The 23,088-nt window shown below is 29.5% G+C and overlaps 1 protein-coding gene across 1 annotated transcript in view; it reads right to left on the bottom strand.

Annotated features, from left to right (window-relative positions):
- LOC129969681 (uncharacterized) overlaps positions 1-23,088 on the bottom strand; it is a 190,133-nt gene that overhangs the window by 29,524 nt on the left and 137,521 nt on the right. Inside the window, exons 3-4 of the mRNA XM_056084347.1 lie at positions 17,148-17,215; positions 5,206-5,286 (exon numbers count right to left, since the gene is read on the bottom strand). Coding sequence (XP_055940322.1) covers positions 5,206-5,286; positions 17,148-17,215 — 149 coding nt within the window. The remainder of the gene's footprint in view (positions 1-5,205; positions 5,287-17,147; positions 17,216-23,088) is intronic.

Raw genomic sequence — 23,088 nt, 5'->3', positions numbered from 1 at the left:
TTTGCCATATAATTAGTTTGTGTTGCCGTGCGAAAGAAATGCTTACTCTGCCGAATAAAAATATTTATCTGCTTTCACCGCTGAGAAGTAAGTATTAAAAAACTTATTTTCTCCCTCATGACATTTCTTGATACTTTTAAGAAATGATATTAGTATGTGAAAATAAAGAGAAACAAATGATTTAAGATGTTCTTAGATATGTAAACACGTCACGCTTAAAGTATTTTTAATATCTGGAAGATCGAGGTTCGCATGGCAGTTTTTTGTAAAATGGTATTTTTTTCGGAAAAAGCGTTTAAATACAAATCACAAACTGATTAAATATGAATATTTTTTAATGTTACCTATATATGAATTCGTCATTTAAATAAAAAAAATGAATGCACTAAGTTTAACATATTATTCGAAACAATCTGCTATATGATAGTATTCATTTTACAGTTTATCTATCATTTCAAATATTTTTTTTTATCTTACGCACAGTTTTAACATGGTGAAATCGAGTCCGAGATGTCCCTACATGGCATTGTCAGCGTCAGAGCAAATAGAAAAAAGCTCCAATAGGAAGTTATAAAACATGAGTGTGTATGTGTTTTGTATAAATTCTCGTTTTTACAGGAAAAAGACCTATACAGATCAACTTAAAAAGCAAAATCTTATAGAAATGAAAAATTTGACCCAAATCGTTAGAACCGTCTCCGAGATACACGAAATAAATAAATTTATATATATATATATATATATAAGAATTGCTCGTTTAAAGATGGAAGATAAAATCCAAATTCGAAATTTCCCATCCATGTTGGAAATAGTTCTTTGAGTTTGATATTCAACTAAGCACTTCCTAACACATTTTTGCTTTGATATATTATTCCAATACATTTTAAATCATAGTTTGTTTAATTAAACCATATTTAAAACAATTATTTCCTATATTGGTCTGATATTTAACATCACTGGTTGATTTTTACAACCCCGCCTTATCGTACTGCCTTTCAAAAACCAACGAATACGAAACCCAGAATTCAAGCCAAATCTAGTAAATAGAAGAACGAACAAAAGAAAGAAAGATACAAGATTCTTCTTTTCAACCAGCAGCAGACATTCTGTGAATGTTGTACATAATTCTTTCCGAGATATTTCTACACAAACGCACTATATTTAATTACCACCATTATCTACGCTTAAACTGTTAAACATGCACTAAGATGGTATAGGACCACCAGCGTGTTAACGCGCCAGGCGATATCCCAGTTTCCAAAGGTTCCGCCAATCCAAGCGGAAACCTAGCGGTAATTTCAGGAGTTGGCGATAAACAGTGAATTACGACGGCGAGTGTAATCTGTTTACTCGGGACTGTAATTTCACGGTTCAGCACCTCTTTGCAGCGGACAGGACACGAGATAACACACGAAGAGACAAGGGATTTGTTTCCCGCGTCTTGATCGGGTTGTTTTCTTTTTAAAAGACGATTCTTTACGGAGAAAAATTATCAACACTTGTTAGGGAAGGCGTTGTTCAGCTTCTCTGGGGAGAGCCGTCCCCCCCCCTCTCTACAATTTGTTCCTCGGAACAACAGAAGGAGGCACACACTTGCTGGAATGACATTAGGCAACATATTATTTGTTAAGGGGTGCCACTGATGATGAGTGATTGTGGGGAAGAAATTGGTAATTAATTGCAAATTTGGGAATAGAATTTTCTAATCTAAGGGATTGCAACCTGTTTTGAATTTTCTTATTCGACATTAAATAGATTTTTATCTCAGAACTTGTCTCTTAATGAGTAGCTCATTAAAGCAACAATTTTTTAACATAATTCATTAATGAAATATTATTAAAGTTTTCTTTTTAAAGTATATGTCTTAAATGAACTCAAAGTAGTAGGTTGATTTATTTTTAATGTTCATGACTACATTAAAAGATTTTTGGTGATCGATTTGCTTTATCAATCGGAATAAGCACAGATTTTTACAGTAAATGGAACTTGAATTCTTTGTTTTATTACATTAATAATGCATTTTTCATACAAATAAACGAAATATATAAAGAAGCAATGCAATATCCAAGAATATTAGTCTAAGCAATATATTTAAAAGAGCTTAAATAATTGTCTAAATTTGCAGTTAAGTTTTGAAATTGTTTCTTTATTAAAACATCTCACCGTACTATTTTTAGCAAGTGCAAGCCAAATTTTTTCTCTTTTCTGGCTACATCTGAGAAATAATTTCAAGAAAATAAGAACTTTCGAAATAATAAAGTGGGTCAATCTGACTGCATTTAATATTGTGTAGGATGATTTTTTAATATATATTAAAATTATTATTCAATAATTTTGTTGATTATTAAAATTTCCACTCTTCCCTGCTCCCTGCGTTCCAATTTAACACATATTGCAAAGTATTTTCAAACCTACAAGAAATGTAGGAAAGTTATTAATAAAAATTAAACCTCAAAGTTATTTTGTGTATTGAAGATATGTTCAATGAAAAAACAGGATTAAATTAATTACAATAATATTATTATTTTTATACTTTTAAAATGTAATTCTTTATTTGCCTGATTTCAGTTTTTTTAATTATATATAATATTGTTATTTATTACATATTGTTCTATCTAGTAATTTTGAATCTATAGAATTATATTAGTATTTTATCTCTTGATTAGATTTATTATTTTCTTCAATACCGATGGGATCAAAAAAAGAATCATTGCTTATAATCGGTATTATATCAATATAGTTTTTTTTCCTTATTCAATGCTATTATTTCCTGAACAGTTTTCTATATAAAATCCCTTCGGTTTTGTTTCAAAATTCATTTTAGGTAGATTCCAATAAGAAGTCTACTTACTGCAGTGGTTTTCATGATATGACCTCGGGAAAATTTCTGCAACGATCATGGTCCCAATATCCACCACCCATCGTTAAAGAGTTATATATATATATAAATGCTTATAATGCTTTGGCTATGTTATCTAGTAAACAGGAGAACTAGAATTATTTTGTTTGGTTTTTCACTGATTTGGAATATATTGTTAGAAATCTAAAAATATCGAACGAGTATATAAATGGTCCAACTAGCTTAAAATGGATATAAATTGTGGGACGGTTGGAAATTTCATTTCACTATAGCTTTCTTAATTTTGAAGATAGAAAAATAAATCCAAATAGCCAAATTACTGCCTCATTAAGACGAACAACTTTTGTATTTACAGTTTTTTGATAAATGCAATATCGTAGAAGTTAGAGGCTCAGAAATGATTTTAAAGCCCTAATTTTAATTGTTTCTATATAATCATCAAAAATTAATGTTGAAATATAGTAACCCAGATGTAAAAAAAAAAAATCTACATTTGCCTTTTAGCTTGCTGAGAAGATTTTTGTTTTTAAATATTTGCATAACATATAATGAATACTGTTTCACATCGTTAAATACTATTTTCACAAATTCTAAATTTTGGTAACATCAATCATTTTACAATAAATTTCATAAATTAAAATGATCAATTTTTGTCACTGAACTACAGTGTAAGCAATCCACTTGCTTTAAAATATTATAGTTATTTAAAAAATTCATATTAATAAAAAAGTCAAAACTTTCATGCTTCAGTTTTGTTTTAACATTCATTCTTTGGAAAGTTACGTTCATTTTTATATTTGAATAATATAGATTTAATGCTACTTTCTATCGTTAAACACTAATTTTCAAATTTTAAATTCTGGTAACATGAATCTGATTACAATAAATCTCATAAATAAAATTGGTTAAATTTTGTGTCTGAACTACAGAATAAGCAATCCGCTTGCTTTAAAAAATTATAGTTATTTTAAAGATTCACAGTGCTAAAAAGTTAAAAGTTTTGTGCTATTTATCATTCGCATTTCAGTAACGCAATACATTTAACCATTTTGCGAATACTGTGAATTATGAGGCCCGTGGTGAATAGCATATAAGCTAATTAACAACTACGCTACACGGGCATATGCTTTTGTATCCTGGTTATGTTACTGGACTGCGAACCGTAAGGTCCTAGGTTCTACCTTCATTCATACCAATGCCCCAAACTGATGACCTCGGACGATGAACTTTCAATCTTCGTACAGCTGTTGTGGTGCCATCTACCCGCAACCAAAGTCGTCAGGCTCACTTGACGCAACAACACAAAGTCGTCAGACTCACTTGACGCAGCAACCACTCACCCACACACGCTCGTGTTACTCAACTGGGTACAGGCTCATTAGACAACAGCTAAAATACATCACCACTCAAGACCCATATCGTTCGTCTCACCTCCGACTCACTGGAGGAAGAGTATGTGGTGAATAGCATATAAGCCAATTAACAACAGCCAACAAGCATATGCTTTTGCATCCTGGTTATGTTACTGGACTGCGAACCACAAGGTCCCAGTTTCTATCCTCGCTCATCAGATCTCAATCCCCCAAAGGCCTCTCTTTTCATAAAATAAATGATTTAGTTTCAAGTTTTAGCATATTTTTAATATAAAAAGTGTTAGATAATTATTTTAAATTGATATTTCTTAATTTTAAAAAGTTTATAAATTTATGTTTGATTGTATTACTTTCAGCTTTAATATAGCCTTACTTAAATGTATGTAATATGCATGGTACTGCAATTACTTAACTTTTTATATAATTAATTTTAGTATATGTCTTTTTTTTAAAAAAATGCACTGAAATATGAGCTCAATTATTTTTAAAAAAAAATGGTTATGAAAAATGAATTCTAAGAGAAAAGATTTATCTCTAGCAAAGAAAATTACTTTTCAATAACTAAATTAAAACATTTCTCGAAGTTAATCAAAAACATCTGTGTTCTTAAAAATTACCTCTTTGTTAATGAAATCAGTGTTGCTTGTTTGACAGTAAAAAAAAGCAGCGTTAATCAATATATGTTTAATGAATAAAGTGAAATCGATCTGTGGTTTCTCATGCTTTCTTTTAATTAAGATATTTGTTTGGATTCATTAAAAAAATTAGTTCTTGCTAAGTATGAAAGAACGCTAAATCAAGTAATCATCTTAAAAACAGAAATGGCATAATAAATTATTTGCTGAAGGAACAACCTCTTTTTTATGTTAGGAATAGTTATTTGTTGCTCTGTCAATTATTTTTTTTATAAACAAATTTCTTTAAAACATGACTAACTAGTTATGTTATATGAATATTTATTATACGACTTACCCCGAAATAATGAATAAAGTGGTGCATCAGCATTCAGAATTGAACAGGCTTGACTAAGAGATCTGTACACGTCACAGTAGGCTGAAATGAATTAAAAAATTATCATGTATTGTAATATTATTAAACATATTTCGTTGGCAACTAAGTAATTGCGGATTTCACTCATAGATGGCTTCAGTTGAATTTTTAGGTTTGCAGACGTACTACAAATGTAAAACACATTTTGTTATTTGATAGATGGCAATTCAGCTGTCAATCAGTAAAAAGAGTTTTTTGATCGGTTGCGTAGTTTTCGTTTGGCGTTCGTTGAAAAATGGAAAATCAAAAGGAACATTTTCGTCATATATTGCTTTTTTATTTCCGCAAAGGGAAACACGCATCGGAAGCTCATAAAAAGTTATGTGCTGTTTATGGTGAAGAAGCCTTAAAAGAACGGCAGTGTCAAAATTAGTTTGCCAAATTTCATTCTGATGATTTTTCACTCAAAGATGAAAAACGCTCTGGTCTTCCAGTTGAAGTTGACGACGACCTAATCAAAGCAATAATCGATTCGGATCGTCACAGTACAACACGTGAGATTGCAGAGAAGCTTCATGTATCACATACATGCATTGAAAATCACTTAAAACAACTTGGCTATGTTCAAAAACTCGATAAATGGGTTCCTCACGAACTGAAAGAAACGCATTTAACGCAACGCATTAACAGCTTCGATTTTCTAAAGAAACGTAATGAAAATGATTCATTTTTAAAACGACTGATAACTGGCGATGAAAAATGGGTTGTTTACTACAATATCAAGCGGAAAAGATCGTGGATCAGGCCAGGTGAACCAACTCAAACATCAAAAGCTGATATTCATCAAAAGAAGGTTTTGTTATCAGTTTGGTGGGCTTACAAAGGAATTGTCTACTTTGAACTCTTACCACCCAACCGAACGATCAATTCTGATGTCCACATTGAACAACTAACGAAATTAAACAATGCAGTTGAAGAAAAGCGGCCCGAATTGACAAATCGAAAAGGTGTTGTATTCCATCATGACAGTGCAAGGCCACACACATCTTTGGTCACTCGACAAAAATTATTGGAGCTTGGTTGAGATGTTTTGCCACATCCACCATATAGTCCTGACCTTGCACCATCTGATTACTTTTTGTTTCGATCTTTACAAAACTCCTTGAATGGTAAAAATTTCAATAATGATGATGATGTCAAATCGTACCTGATTCAGTTTTTTGCTAATAAAAACTAGAAGTTTTATGAACGTGGGATTATGATGCTGCCTGAAAGATGGCAAAAGGTCATTGATCAAAATTAACAATACATTACAGAATAAAGTTATTTAGTTCCATGAAAAAATTTTCTTTAATTTTCTAAAAAAATCCGCAATTACTTAGTTGCCAACCCAATATTTATACAGTTTTTATTTAAAGTTAAACAATTTTCTATCAGATATTTTCATACAACAAGAATTATGTAATATTAACTACATTCATGTGGTATAATTTATCCAATGTAAAGAAAATATCAATAACATATTAACAAAATTACACACTATGTATCAAGAAGAAGAAGGAAAATTTGATATTATGTCTCATATATATTATACATATATTTCATATTATGTCTCAAGACTTGGAAAGAAAAGCCAGTGGAAATGAAAATTTTTGCTCTTTTTATATTTGTTGAAATAAAATGAATTTAAGCACTTATGTGAAAAACATTTCACATGAATTATTTTTTTGAAATGTACTTCGATGTATTTGAAATATTGAGAGTTGGTTAAGAATAATAATTAGAGATCAAACTAAAGCTTGCATTAAATCTAGATTAACTCTCTTTATACCAGATGTACCAGTAAATAATTCTTTATACTCCTTAAAGAAAAAGTTGCTCCTTTGGATAAAGCTATCAAATATTTTATTCAAATTATGGGCCTTTGCTAACTATAGGTACATTTTGCTCATATATTCTTCTAAAATGCAATCCTAGAAAAATTGTTCCCGTTTTAAATTGATCCAGTAAGAAAACTATATTTCAACGTCTTCGTAATTGGTGAGGTGTTGCAGGGAAATTGTGTAATGCATCCAAGAAAAAAAAGGATAGTCCAAAGGAGATAAATCTGGTGAATACGGCGAGTAAGGAAAGAGTTAATAGCCCTTCCCAGAAATAGCGTATCCGATGCCTTTTTCTGTGAGGTGAGGTGTTGTCGTGTCTCAAAATCACCTTCCCATCTCTTTCAACCCACACCGGAAGCATATCGATCAATGCATAGTTTACCTTCATCAGTTGTTGACGATGGCAAACTGCATTCACTGTTTCGCTGATTTTTAAACCTCATAGTTTACCATACCCTTTTGATTCCAGTAAATGCAAAATTGTGGAATCGGCAACTTTGAATTATCTAAACCAACACAAATTCCCATCTTAGAGTATTGTCACTGTAAATGACCACAAATATACGGCGGCTTGCATTGTTTATATTCTGATTGAACAAGAAAAGCAAAACACGTCGCAATGCTATTTATTTTACTCGGAACTAGACATGTTTGCCAAGCAAACATAATATTACGCTAACTTGAAATCGGTTGTTAATCAATGGCGTTTTAGCAGATAATGTTCCTAATATCGGTACCATCAAGCGAAGGAATTAAAAACTATTAACTGGTACACCTAGTAATTATTATAAATCTGAGTAATATAATATTATAATAAAGGGACATTGCACTTTCAGATATTAAACAGAGATAGTGAATATTGTTTTCACTACCACATCACACATTTAAAATTTGTTATAGTATGGTTGCATTGAAATACTAAATACAATAATTTTAACACCACAGTGATTTAAATGTGCATCAATTGATTTTCAGAAAATATATCATTCCTCTTAAATTTCATTAGGTATTTCGCGGCCATAGATGTCACATATCATTAGACCTCTTTCATTAAAATTCATTTTTGACATGCTAATGGCTTATTTTAAATTCTTTTATTTTATTAACCTTTCAGATATGTTTTCTTTTACTCATCTATCGTGATTCCAGAATAATCGGCATTCATTTTTGTACATTATATTATTGAAGCAGACGTTATTTGTTCATAAATATTTTAATAAATAAGTGAAAGGCACGAAGTATATGTGATCCTATCAATTATACCTTATGAAATATTAGAATAATTGTTAACATTTTGTCATTGAATGAAATTGCATATCTTACAAATTCGTTTATTTCGCAAATAGGGCAATAATCTTTTTAATCCTTTATTTATGGCTCAATCTTTGCCCAGCTGCCCAATCGAAAATCCCCCATATATTAATCATTGATTAAGAGACAGAGAGAGTGAGTGAGGGAAAATTTTCAACCCTAAGTTTCTAGATTTAAAGGGTCGATGAACTTTGAAAGTGTCAAAAAAAAGGCAGAATTATGATTAAATTATACGTTTATATTGAAATAAAATAACATTATAGAATGTAATGTTTAAAAAAGGAATGCTTCAGTTGCTTAAGAAATAAATATATTTTTAATAATTTTTTTCACAAAATTGTTATTCTAATTACAATAAAATACTTTGAAATGCTCCAGAGGAATAAAGTTTAAGGAAATTACATAAAATTGATAATGCAAATTTCGGTTAAACATTGAAGGAAAATTGGATGTTGATGTTATGTTTAGAGTTCTTTTAGAAAGAAAAAGTCAACTTAAGTCTGAAAAAAGAACTTCAGAATGTTTATGATAATTTAGTGCGTTTGCACAAAAATAATTCTAAAAAATTAATTTTTAATTGGAATTTCAAAATCGTGCTAAATTTGATTCCGAATAATGTTTTACAGGAAAATGAGGAAAAAGTAATAGAAAAATAAAATAAATAAAAACTTTGCCACCTGGAATTCAAAAAATACACTTTTATTATACTGCTTTTTTTATAACGTATATTAAAAATATATTTTTAAAAATTTCAAATGGCTTCAGGCAAATTTTTTATATACTTTTAATTTTTTTGAAAATAATATATTTTATTTTAAAGAGTATCTTAAAGGCATTTGATATATTCATATTGTAATACATATGTATTAAAAGCTCCATAATTCAAAGCGAATAATTAGCAAAAATACATAATTGAATTCATTGTCCTCTTATATCGTTTTTACACTATAGCTAATCGTTCTATTCACAGAATGCGAATTAAGTGCAAGTATATATTAAAATTACATTTATTTATTTGAAACAAATTAGATTATCCTCAATAAAATATTATACCACTTAAATTTAAAAAAATAGAAAATATTTTAAAATTAGTTAATTGTTCTAGGCACAGAATAAGAATTCAAAGCAAGTATATTATATTATTTTATTTATTTATTTCAAACTAGAGCATCCTCAGAGAAATATTATAACGTTTTAATTAAAATATAGAAGATATTTAAAATTTAGCATTGGCACTTTTGACAAATAGTAAAGGCATGTGCTTCATAAATGACCTTGTTAATACGCTTCGATCTTTGTTTTAAATTAATAGTTAAACTGCGCTTTCCGGCAAAGAAACAGGAAGGTTTAATGTTGACATCTAAATTTCTATGTTTTTCTTAATTAATACTTTGAGGATTAGTTATTCATGTTTATAAAATATTGTTAAATTTATAATTTTTGAAAAAGAAAACGTACTATAAATTTGTAATAACTTTTGAGCCGGCGTCCTTGCATAGGGATAGCGCATCTTCCCTGCGATCTCTACGCCCCGGGTTCGAATCCCAGTTCGGGCATGGTTGTTCTTCATTTGTGTCCTGACTGTGAGGTGTGTGAATGTGCCCCCCTGTAAAATGGGGTTTTGCAAGCGAATGTGTGCGTTTCATCTTCATATGAGCTAGAAGTCAGACTTCTGCCCTCGGGTGTTCAGAGATGTTTACCCACAGAAGCTACTGCACCCCCTTTCCGTGGTAACACGGACACGACATCATCATCATCAATAACTTCTGAGACATTTTTATACATTTCACCTGTTTTAAAATATATCATTATGAGGTTTAAATGTAAAGGACATTGAGAAAGTAACAATTTATTCGAGTGCACTCACAATATTTTGAAAAAAAAAAAAAAAAAAACTAAGAAAAACTATTAAGAATAAATGAAATCTAAATAGTTATGTAGTTAACATAACCAATATTTTGCGAAAAACAGTCCGATAATTTTTGTAAAAGATTCATGAAAATATCTCAAGCTCATTTTTAGAATCATATTATCTGAATAAATGATTAAGGACAAACACTAGACAATTTGTAGTTAAAAATCACCATTAAAATTATCCGCACCCTTTCTCCCATAAGTTATTGAGGCTACCAATCCTTGCAACCGCAACAATTACCACTCATCCAAGAATCCTCAACCAAAATTATCCAAACATTAAACTGCCTGAAACTCTTCAAAGATCTCATTTTCAGCTGCAATGCCATAAACTGACTCTACCCGCTTCTGTCCGGACCTCACTTTCTTCATGAAAGCTCTTAAATAATGCACCTTTCAATTAGTTCCGAAACAAGAGACCTAAATCTCGTTTCTCCGTTCAGGCACGAAATCCCTTTAGCTAAACACATATTAGCTGCAAGATAAGTGCCGTAAAATACGACAAGACCAAATCCCCCGAGTACGTTCTCTGATCTCTCCTAAGCGAATCATAACTCTATGTCAAGGTCCAGAGATCTGACTTCTTGGTGTTTGCTTCCGCGGTTGGGGGTCCCTAAAAGCTGTTTCATGTTCCTCCATCAGTTTTCGGTTTCGACTCGCAAAAGAATAAAATTTCTGGAAGGTGGATTTTTAAAACCATGCGCCTTTTCGGGGACTTGCACAAAATGTAAGTAGTCCTCTGGGAACGCAGCAACCGCCTTAAAAAGCAAAAGATACGGTTTTGCCGGCCTTAAACTCCCAGACAGTGGCAAATGCAGAAAGAAAGTTTGAATAGTACTGGTACAGTTACAAACTTATTTAGTATACTTGGTACAGCTCAGAATATATATCGCAAATTTTAAAGAATTGAATTAGGATCTTTAGAGGAATCATGCTATGCTTCGATGGTAACTAAGTTTAGGCTTTGAAATCAATTCTCAACCGAACCGAGTAGTTTTCTGCATATATGCACCTCAATGTAATATCAATGTATAATTTCAAAATAATTTATATTATATTATATATATTTTTTGTTGCCATCAAGATCCAGAAAATATAATGCGTTAATGCTTACCTCTTAACTGAAAAACGAAGAATTTTGACTATAAAAACGAGGGGGGGGGGGAGAGAGAAACCGTTCTACTGGTTTCGTTTCCTTTAATTCTATCTTGCATATTTAATGTATCTCGGAACTTTTTAAACTAAACAATCGTAATTCCTTGATTGTTCTCATTTTGGGGCTTATCGTTCTAAAACGGTATTTTATTTAATATCAAAAGTATAGATAATATTATTTTAGAAGCCTTTTCGGATATTTGTCATCTCCAATTTTTATGAAGAGTTTTGATCACCTAGTAGAGCAGTAGAAATAAAAATAATTTAAACTAATAAAATCTTCGAAAGCGTAGTTCAATTTCCATTATAGTACGATTATGGATCCCAGTAATTAATATAAATTATGTATTATTTAACCCTTAACTGGGGACAGCGGTCTTTGAGACCGCTGGCGATGGATTTTCGGTCATCTCTATTCTATTTGTAGCTCAATTGAATGGATTAACCCTGTAGCTTCTTGTTTTGTGACCTTCAGTGCACGTGCACTTTTTCAACAAATTTCAGCGGATGCTTTTTAAAATAATTCAGTTATTTCTTTGAGCGTGATCTCTAAGACCGCATCTCTCTGTTAGTGTCCCAGTGATGAACAAGGCTTAGCAGATGGTTCTAAAACTTGGGCCCCGAAATATCATCCAATTTACTGATCCTATTATGAAGCAATGATTTTAGTGATAAGGTACAGATTGTACAGAAGAGTTTTTCAATGAAAGTTCGCATTCAACTGATTCTGATATGTATGTTCAAACATAATTAATTTTTCTAGTGATAATGTAGTTTGAAAAATTTATGAAATATATTAATATACCAAGATATATACATAATTTATGGGTTGATTTTTATACTATTTCTTAACCTGTATGTTTAAAATGCCCTAGAAAACCGCGCTATGAAAGTCACACAAGCCGATAAAAAAAGGGCCAATTTGGCCCATTGTCAATTTTTTTATATTTCATATGATTGTTGATTTTTATATTATATTGTCTTCTATATACCATCATATACGGTAAAAAGAAATATAATTTTAAAAGCAAAATATAATGCGTATTTTCAAGAATTTAATTTATTGTAACATGCAATTTGAGAAGAAAATGTATGTTTCAACGCATTTACTTTTTTCAATGATAATATATTTTGAAAAATTTCTAAAACATATCTATATACCAAGAAAAACATCTGCAATATATATTGGCAGTTTTTCATACTAAAACATTCATTAGAAAATTTAATTTGAGTGTAAATGAAATGCGGTCTCGTAGACCGCACCTACCCAGTAAAGTCGTAAAATTTCACTTCCCCAGTTAAGGGTTAGTGTATATTTTGTGTATTATTTCATGTATATTTCGTGCGTATTTAATTATATGTATATTTTGTGTATTATTTCATGTACATTTTGTAACTTGGATCCTGAATATAAAATTGAAACTAGTAAGTTGTATCTAATATACACAATAAATATAATATTCGATATTATTGATAAATATTTTTAAAAATCAAAGGGTTATCATGATTTGTTCTTACTTCTTCCAAAGATCGAATAGAATAACATGTGTTATTCATAACACCGAAATCCATCATTTTCATGAAAACTGTTTTACTCATATTTGTAAAAATTAATACATTAATAGATAATGTATTGGATTATATGCAATGTTTTGAAGAAAAGCGTACTTATTACAAGTATATTTGGAATTGATAGGATTAAAATCCACAGAACAAAATGATCCTACATATTTAATAGTTGAATCGTGTAAGTTGTATCTAATGCAAAGCTATAAATATGATAATCGACGATATGGTATCCTCAAATCAAAAAAAAAAAGAATGTTAGGTTATCATGGTTTATTCTTACTTCTTCTAAAGACCGAAGTGAATAACTGTGTTATTCAAAATCCCGAAATCCATTCTTTACTTGAAAAAACTCTCTTCCATATGTTTGTAAAATTAACATATATTAATAGATTAATATATTACATTATGTATAATACTGTCAGGAAATGTATATTTATTATGGTAATCGACGATATGGTATCCACAAATCAAAGAAAAAGAATGTTAGGTTATCATGGTTTATTCTTACTTCTTCCAGAGACCGAAGTGAATAACTGTGTTATTCAAAATCCCGAAATCCATTCTTTACTTGAAAAAACTCTCTTCCATATGTTTGTAAAATTAACATATATTAATAGATTAATATATTACATTATATATAATACTGTCAGGAAATGTATATTTATTATGGTAATCGACGATATGGTATCCACAAATCAAAGAAAAAGAATGTTAGGTTATCATGGTTTATTCTTACTTCTTCCAGAGACCGAAGTGAATAACTGTGTTATTCAAAATCCCGAAATCCATTCTTTACTTGAAAAAACTCTCTTCCATATGTTTGTAAAATTAACATATATTAATAGATTAATATATTACATTATGTATAATACTGTCAGGAAATGTATATTTATTATGGTAATCGACGATATGGTATCCACAAATCAAAGAAAAAGAATGTTAGGTTATCATGGTTTATTCTTACTTCTTCCAGAGACCGAAGTGAATAACTGTGTTATTCAAAATCCCGAAATCCATTCTTTACTTGAAAAAACTCTCTTCCATATGTTTGTAAAATTAACATATATTAATAAATTAATATATTACATTATGTATAATACTGTCAGGAAATGTATATTTATTATGGTAATCGACGATATGGTATCCACAAATCAAAGAAAAAGAATGTTAGGTTATCATGGTTTATTCTTACTTCTTCCAGAGACCGAAGTGAATAACTGTGTTATTCAAAATCCCGAAATCCATTCTTTACTTGAAAAAACTCTCTTCCATATGTTTGTAAAATTAACATATATTAATAGATTAATATATTACATTATGTATAATACTCTCAGGATACGTATATTTATTATTTGCATTTTTCAACGTTTGTTCTTAGCTGCTAGGCAGTTAAAGATGTTTCAGACATAATATGCATCAATTTGATTTGTTAACCTTATGAATCTCATGAAATCAGTTTAGCATAATTCATAATAAAATTATATACAGAGATATTTACATTTTTAACCCTTTAAAGGGCCATTTTTTTTAGTCATATTATGTTAAAATATTTTTAAGCTTGAAATTAGAATAAGAAAATGGATTCATTTAGCTTATTAGATAAATTTAATTTGATTAATTAATTAATTTGGTTAATTAATAATTAAGTAACAAATCAAGACACATCATTTTGTCTGAGATAAAGAACTGAAGCATCTAAAATTCTGACTTACTAAAAAAGTTGTCAGAACTTAGGCCAACCTACATAATTTCATACAATAATTGATAAATTTGGTGGGAAGCATACTTCCCACGGCCCTAGAAAGGGTTAAGCCACCCAAATTCCATTTATAAAGTTTCGTGGAAAATATACCATTTGGGAAATCAAAACAATTTTTTAAAATATAAAGAAATAAATTATTTAAAAAAACTTTTTAAAGTTCTTTTATTACAAGTCAAATGTTATGGTTATTTTATACTGCCCAACAAGAAAATCATTATTCAATAACTCATCAAAAAACTTCCACAATAACATTATTCTTTTTCTTCCTTTGAAGTGTTCAAAAAATTTAGGATTTAAAGCATTTTTTTAAAAAATTTCAAACAAAAAAATAGTTTTCGAAACTGCAATATCTTATCAAAATATTATTCGAGATCTTTCATGCATAATACATGGTTTCAAAGTCTCGGCTACTTAACTTTTTAAGGTTACGGATAAAGAGAAAACTTAATTCTTTTTTTCTGTAGCTTATTTCTATAGGATTAAGTTGAAAGTCTTTACAATAAAAGCCAAGTAGAGATTCATAATATTTCGAACTGAATTTATTATTCCCTTCAAAATACTTTATTTAGATGCTGGAAAGGCATGTGTTCTTGGTACACATCAAATATATTACGTCAGTTTGATGTTGCAAGCTATTACAATCTTGCAAGAGGAAAAAGGACTCAACGACACAAACAGATGTAACTGAGTGCCCACAAGTTATATGGCAAGCACAATTATATTTGTCATGAAATATAGCTTCAAATGACTGAAATTCTCATAAATCGATTAGAAATCCAATTAATAGCATAATATTTTAAAGATAAATCTTTCCAGTGCCACCAGTTCCACTCACAAAACAGTGTAAAACGTCAGCGTTATTATCAGTTGTGTCCATTTTATTTGTGATCATATCGAAGACTCTTTTTTGATCGGCATTAAGTTTTACGATCATACTTTGAAGATCAGTTTGCTCTTCTTCTACCAGATTGATTCTCTGAAAGTCACCCATTGCGTTTGCAGCTTCCACAGCTTCAAATTGAATTATTTCAAATTAGATATTGTTACAAACCTGTCATTTTGCTTCACCTGTATTTGCAATTAGTGTTCTCTTAAGAAAGACCATTTTACAGTAATCTGTATTGGATGCTGTCTGATGCCGAGCCAGTGATCCCTGAGCTTGGTGACAATCTTGGCAACCATTTGGCAACTTGGCGACGAATTTGCCGATAAAATGGATAATGCTCGAAACTTCGAAACATTTATCGATCCGTCCATTATTACACGGATATTTTAGTTTTTCCTTGATTTATACACTAAACACTAATTGTATTCTAAATTTGAAGCTTCTATGTCTGCTAGAAGTGCCTTAGAGTTTTGATGATCGGTCAGTCAGTCAGTCAGTCAGTGACAAAATTCACAAACTTTGACTAGTAATAATTCTTAAACTACTGGTTCAAATTTAATGAAATTTGAAATATACCATATTTATATAATGCCTGCTAGGTTACTGAAAATTCAGACTTCTAGTTTTATCCATAACAAAGTTATAGGATGTCGAAAATGGCCTGAACTGCTTCGAGAAAAGGATAGTACGGCCGTGCCGCTTGTTTTTCCTCGACTTGGCGGGGGCACTGCCGTGCCCCCAGATATATAAAAAAATATTAAACAATGATACGGCGAGAAGATCAACAGTCTTGATAACGAATAACTATGTTTTAGTTCACATATAATAGAAGTAGCAAAACAAAACCGAAATGTACAGAATAGCGCACGTATAGGTATCAACAACAAAGGCAGTAGATGGTTGTTAAACAGCAAATCGTTACTAAAAATATCGTTACTTTTTGAGCACAAATTGCTCAAAAAGCTATCGCACCGAATTCAACAATCCAAGAGAGAATTCCCTCGACTCACTTATTATGTGAACCACCTCATTATATATATATCGTGATAGTGTATGGAAGAATCTCGAATGATCCCTATCTTGGCTGATAATGGAGATATCATCTTAATTCCTGTACTTTCGAGAACTTTCATTTTTGTCATTTATTCGCCAAAAAGGTTGCTGGGACAAAGGTTCATTGACCTAGAATCTATTTAAATATCTCAAACTCTCTATATTACAATCAGATAAACTGTGCAGGGATACAATATCGCAGATTTGTAATAATGTGTAATACAATAATATGAAAATATTAATTATTTACTAATTCAATAAGTCAAATTTGAAATGCACTATAAATCCGATTTAAATGTTAAATTATCGAAATTTAAAAAAAATTATATTGAAAATAGTGCAATTTTGTTTACAATTCAATAAATGCATATCTATAGCAGTGAACACTCACTTTCTCTGTATTGCAGTACATTTGGATGCTTCTCGTAAATGACCACGCATCTGAAGCATTTTTCTTTCCTGAAAAAGAAAGATGAAACTTCTATAATCATATTAAAAAATACCGAATATATTTTTAAAATATTTTTAATTACATGTAACAATACAAATATTTTTATATAGCAATGAAATATTTATTTTTCTTAAATTCTTTTATGCAAATTAACCCATAATTTTATCGGATTAATATAATGTTTTCAAACATCCGATAAATGATGTTTTGACGCATACAATTGTAGTTTGTAGTCTTGTAGCGTGTAAAAAGATTACTATGCTTGTAAATCTTTTAAGCGTAAAAATTTAATATAATAATTTTGTATATTTTGCTTGTGCTTTCATTAAGAAATATGTTTTAAACGCCAAAATTCGCCCACTAATAAACACTTTCCTAACTATTGATCGCCAGTATCATGCGATTTATACTCAAGTACCAATTCTCTTTATAATACTGAGAAGCATGCATGTAGAATTGAAATATGTATGCATCTATAATGGATTGTACAGGGTGTCATAAAAAATATTACGCAAAAACCGATTATGTATTCCTAAATTGCAACTCAAAGAATTTTATTAATGATATTAAAGTGTAAAGCTTGCACAATTTGCACTTTGTAGGCATTCAGTTGAAGGTGATTATGTATTCGTAAATTACAACTCAAAGAATTATGAATACGTAAATTACAACTCAAAGAATTATGAATACGTAAATTACAACTCAAAGAATTATGAATACGTAAATTACAACTCAAAGGATTATATATTCGTAAATTACAACTCAAAGAATTATGAATACGTAAATTACAACTCAAAGAATTATGTATTCGTAAAGTACAACTCAAAGAATCGCCTTCAGCTGAATACCTACAAAGTGCAAATTGTGCAAGCTTTACGTTTTAATATCATTAATAAAATTCTTTGAGTTGTAATTTACGAATACGTAATCGGTTTTTGCGTAATATTTTTTATTCGAAAGTTATGAGGTACGGAAACCCCGACAATAATTAATGAACACCCTGTATATTGAGAATTGAATACTAAACTATGAAGAAATAATCTTAAATTTATTGCGACTGAACCATCACAAACAGATGCTCCTTAAAAATAACCTTTATTACATTTTAGTCTGAAAGAAGTAACGCTTTATAATGTAATTAACGCTAAAATTGCCTGTTAGGTTTCTTCTTAACTGAATGAACAGTAGATGACTCCACTATACTTTCTCGCATTTTCTCTTATCGTGTTGGCCTATGGCAGTGCACAAATTTTCATTTACGAACAATTGTTATGAAACAGCGTATTAGGGAGCATTTTTGGCGATTAATCGCTGTCATTTTTGGACGTCTTTTTTTCCGCCGATTGAAACGAAAATCTTACATAAAAATACAGTTATAATCATAATACAGTATTTAAATTCCATTTATTTAAATCAGTGTATCTATTTAAATCAGTATCAATTTAAATGTATGCGAAAACATAGACCGTTAACATAGACAGATAATCCTTTAATCGATTTGATTCAAACTTTGATACATTTATATTTATGTTATGTCTGTGTAGTAAATTTTATCTATATATCTTGTTGCATTTATATCTATAAAGTCATTCGTACACACACGATCAGATAAACGGATATTTGAGGTAAAGAAATTTCATATGTCTACTTCAGCGTTATAGTGTTTACAAACTGACAGGCATACAGACATAATTCATGCTTTCTCTCAAACTAATCGGACTGATTTTTCTTTATTTCTGATTTTCCATCTTTTTTGCCCGTAACCGTGCATACAATTTAATTAATAAAGATTGAAATTCAAAAGGAATATGGGGCTGGCACATGCATTTATATAATTTCCTTTCTATTGCTTTTCATTAATTGACAGTTGAAAAATGAATGACAGTCAATCATATAATTAAAACTAGTTGCGGAAGTATAGTTTAATGAAAGCTATATCATCTTCCCCAGCTGGTTTATCTCATGAAATATTCACTGATTAGACATGAGACTATTTGGAATTAATTTTTTTTTTCAAATGCAGCAGTCTTCACAGTTTTTCCTTGAAAAATAAGAGATTGAATCAATCACAAGAGCATACTTCTTCCGTGACAAAGAGTATGAGCAATAAAAAATAATTAAATAACTAAAATTTTGTATACATTCTTTTGCTTTATAGATAATTTTTTTCTTAATTATTCCAACTTTTTTAAACAAAACTCTTTAGGAAGCGATTGAAAATATATAACAAAAATGTTAGTTTCCAAATTTAAAAGATAAGTTTATATTATTAAGCGCAATGTTTTTGTTGCTATTGTTTCACTTGCAACACAAGAATTAATCATCTTCACAATTTCTTTCTTAAAGAATAAAAGATTGAATTTTAAGAAAATGCAAAATAATTACTTTTCAATTTTCCGTAACAAAGATTATAAATAATATAAAAAATAATTAAATAGCCAAAATTTCGTAAACATTCTTTTGTTTTATAGATCATTTTCACTTATTTATCATTATTTTTTAAAACAAAACTCTTTAGGAAGAGATTGAAAATATATAACAAGAATGTTAGTGTCTAAATTTAAAAACACATGCCTAGATTATTACGCGTAGAATTTTTTTGCAGTTATTGCAGAAATGGAAAATACTTCAAATATAATAATATCTAAAGCGGATCGCAAATTGCCTTAAGTAATCAGTTTTGCATTAGTGGTAGTATTTACTTTTCAAACTTTATTATCCGTGTATAAATATTTGTGAAAAACATCTTTTTTTTCTTTTAACAATTTATCGATTTTTTTTTTTTTTTTTTTTTGTGAAAAAATATATTTCGAAAACAATGTAATTTTTCCTTCATAATAAAGATTTTAAATTATCATTTTTTTCTTCAGAATTAAATTCGTAAATAATTCTTAAAATGTATCAATAATTAAGATATTTTTTTGTTGTTGATACAAATTTATTCAACTTTTTATAGGTTATAGTTAATATATTTACCACCAAATTAATCAGTATAATGAAATATTCTTGATATTTTTTTTTTTATTTTAATTCACGCCACTGTCCTTTTCAACTCCTATACCTCCCCTAAAAAATAACGAACCCTGATCACAAACAACCATTTTGACCAATTTAATTATTTTAACAATTTAATTACTAATTTAATTATTATCATTTTAAGAGAGTAATGTGCAAGGAAATATTGCTGGGAAAAAAAAAGGGCTGAGTTTTTTTCATATGTTTTCTTAAAATCAGATACCTAGACGTTTCAATTTTTATTTCAAATTTTAACAAAATCATATTTGTTAATTAATCACTAATAAAAATATCAAACGATTCTCAAACTATATTTATATAGTAAATTAATTTCTTTTCTGAAATCTATCTCATTTCGGAAAATAATTTCAATATATTGATATCTATATTATTTTATCGATATTAGATGATATTTAAATAGATACTAAAATAAAATATATATCGAATGTATTGATACTGGAATAAAATATATATCAAATATATCGATACTAGATGAAATTCAAATCGATACTAGAATAAAATATATATCGAATGTATCGATAGATACTGGAATAAAATATATATCGAATATATCGATACTAGAATAAAATATATATTGAATATATCGATACTGGAATAAAATATATATCAAATATATCGATACTAGAATAAAATATATATCAAATATATCGATACTAGAATAAAATATATATCGAATATATCGATACTAGAATAAAATATGTATCGAATATATCGATACTAGAAATTAAATTCCAAGTAACAACGCAGCAAACAACACATTAACAAAGTTTTCAATAATTTAATGTTGTTTAATTTTGACATTTTGAGATGAAAGTAACAGACAAAAACTTAGAGTTTTCTATTAGAAACACCAGCTGTATTAACGAAAGTCTGTAAAAGGATGATTTACTAAGTTTCTTGAGAGTAACAAATATAACGACGTCACTAAACATTTCAACCACAAAAGAACTGCTTTTCGCAATCTCTTTCATTGAACTAAATGACTTTTGACCTAAAAGTAGAGAACAAGTCAGCTGTTAGTAACAATTTGCTTAGAGAGTAATTTTGCATTCTATTTCTGTTCAAGTTCTTTCAAAGACTTTGTCTATCCCAAGTTGCTTCTGCATAATTAATCTTTTAAGGAGAATGTTTGTGACACTTTGGGACGCTAAGATTGGGAAGTTTCTTAAATTTTAAGATCGTAAATTTTCAAAATTTTGAACTATGTATCACTGAAACATAACTGCATCTATTCGAAACTTAAATTATAAGAGTAGGTTTAAATATTTAAAATTTAATAGATATCCTAGTTTGAATAGTTCATTTATATTAAAATGCATATTTTTTCAAAAAACAATTTTTTAAACATTTTTTTAATACTCGAATATACATGATTTCATTTACGAATATCAAAAATAACCATTTAGAAAAGTCAGTCAATCAAAGTTGTTGTAAATTTCATGCATACTTTGAGTAATAAAGAAACAGACAGTTGCTGAAAAATTAATTAACTGATATCTTTTTTTTCTTCTTTTCTCGTATGCGTACAGTAATCGTCAAAGAATTTAAACTCAAGATTTTTATGAAATCCACGTTTTAGACCTCCTGAATTCGAAAAATATATTTTTTCGAATCTGTGACAAAAATACTTCAAAAACGTTTTGAGCTATATTACTTGGTATAAAGATCTTTGCACCAAATTTGCAGATTTGCTATCAAATTTTGAGTAAAATCTGTGAAGCTATTCGAATATAACACAGCAACTACAGAACAAAGAGAGCTAAATAGATAAAATGTGGCACCCAGATTTAACATTTATGGTGTAGACACTTCTCAAAGTTTGCGCCAAATCCAAATGCAGGTTGACATTCTGTCGGTGTGTGCTTTCAGAAACATGTAAACTGGATGAATCTAAAATGTATTGATTTAAATATATCAAATTTCGCATGGAAGTTTGAGACTACAAATGCAATTATATGTCAAATTTTTGTTTCAATCGATTGAGAAAAGCGTGTTTTAATCAGAAATTGAATTTTTGGATAGTATTAACGAATGGCAAGGATTAATCGCCAAATAATTCGCCAAGGCTAACATTATAGATACTTTAAAAATGCTAAATTTAAGTCAAGTATTAATATTTCGTAAGTATTAGACTCCAATGCTATGCTGGGCCGTGGTGACCAGGTAGTAAGGTCTCGACTTGTGAACCGTAGAGTTTCAGGTTTCAGACCCCATTCCACCGGTCTGTTGCACGATAAATCCGTCAGGGCCATCCTTTCGTGTGGGGTGGAAAGGGGGTGCCTGTTCAGTTGTCGTCCTCGTCATCTGACAGTGGTTCAAAATTACGAGGTCCGTCCCAAAATAGCCCTCATGTTGCTTTAAACGTGACTTTAATATAACTAAACAAAACCAATGCTATGCAAGACGTTCTCGGGCATCACAAGTTTATTTCAGAGAATGCGAGATAATTTAGGGGAGATCTCGCCCATTGTTTTTTTAACTATTCAATTAATTTTCATATTTATTAATATATATTTTTAAATCTAATAAATGATCTTCTCGCATATTTAAAATAACATTATCACTCAGCATAATCTTTCAAGGAAAAGAATGATATTTTTAAATAATTGCCATACAACATTTTTAGCTATTCAAAAGAAGAAAAAGTATTAAATCTTCATAATTTTCAGAAAACATGTGTTGAAAAAAATAAGTTCATAACAACCATCCATTTATAAGCAGTGTCATTACTAAAACTTCACCAATGTATGACTCTTAGTCAGCACGTCATTCTATGAAACATAATAATAATTTTAAATGTAGAAATTATGCGAAATGTTCTCGAGAAAGATGTAATAAAAATAAT

This window comes from Argiope bruennichi, chromosome 5, assembly GCF_947563725.1.
Source record: "Argiope bruennichi chromosome 5, qqArgBrue1.1, whole genome shotgun sequence".
Classification (NCBI taxonomy): domain Eukaryota; kingdom Metazoa; phylum Arthropoda; class Arachnida; order Araneae; family Araneidae; genus Argiope; species Argiope bruennichi.
This window is presented reverse-complemented; position numbering and strand designations above follow the sequence as displayed.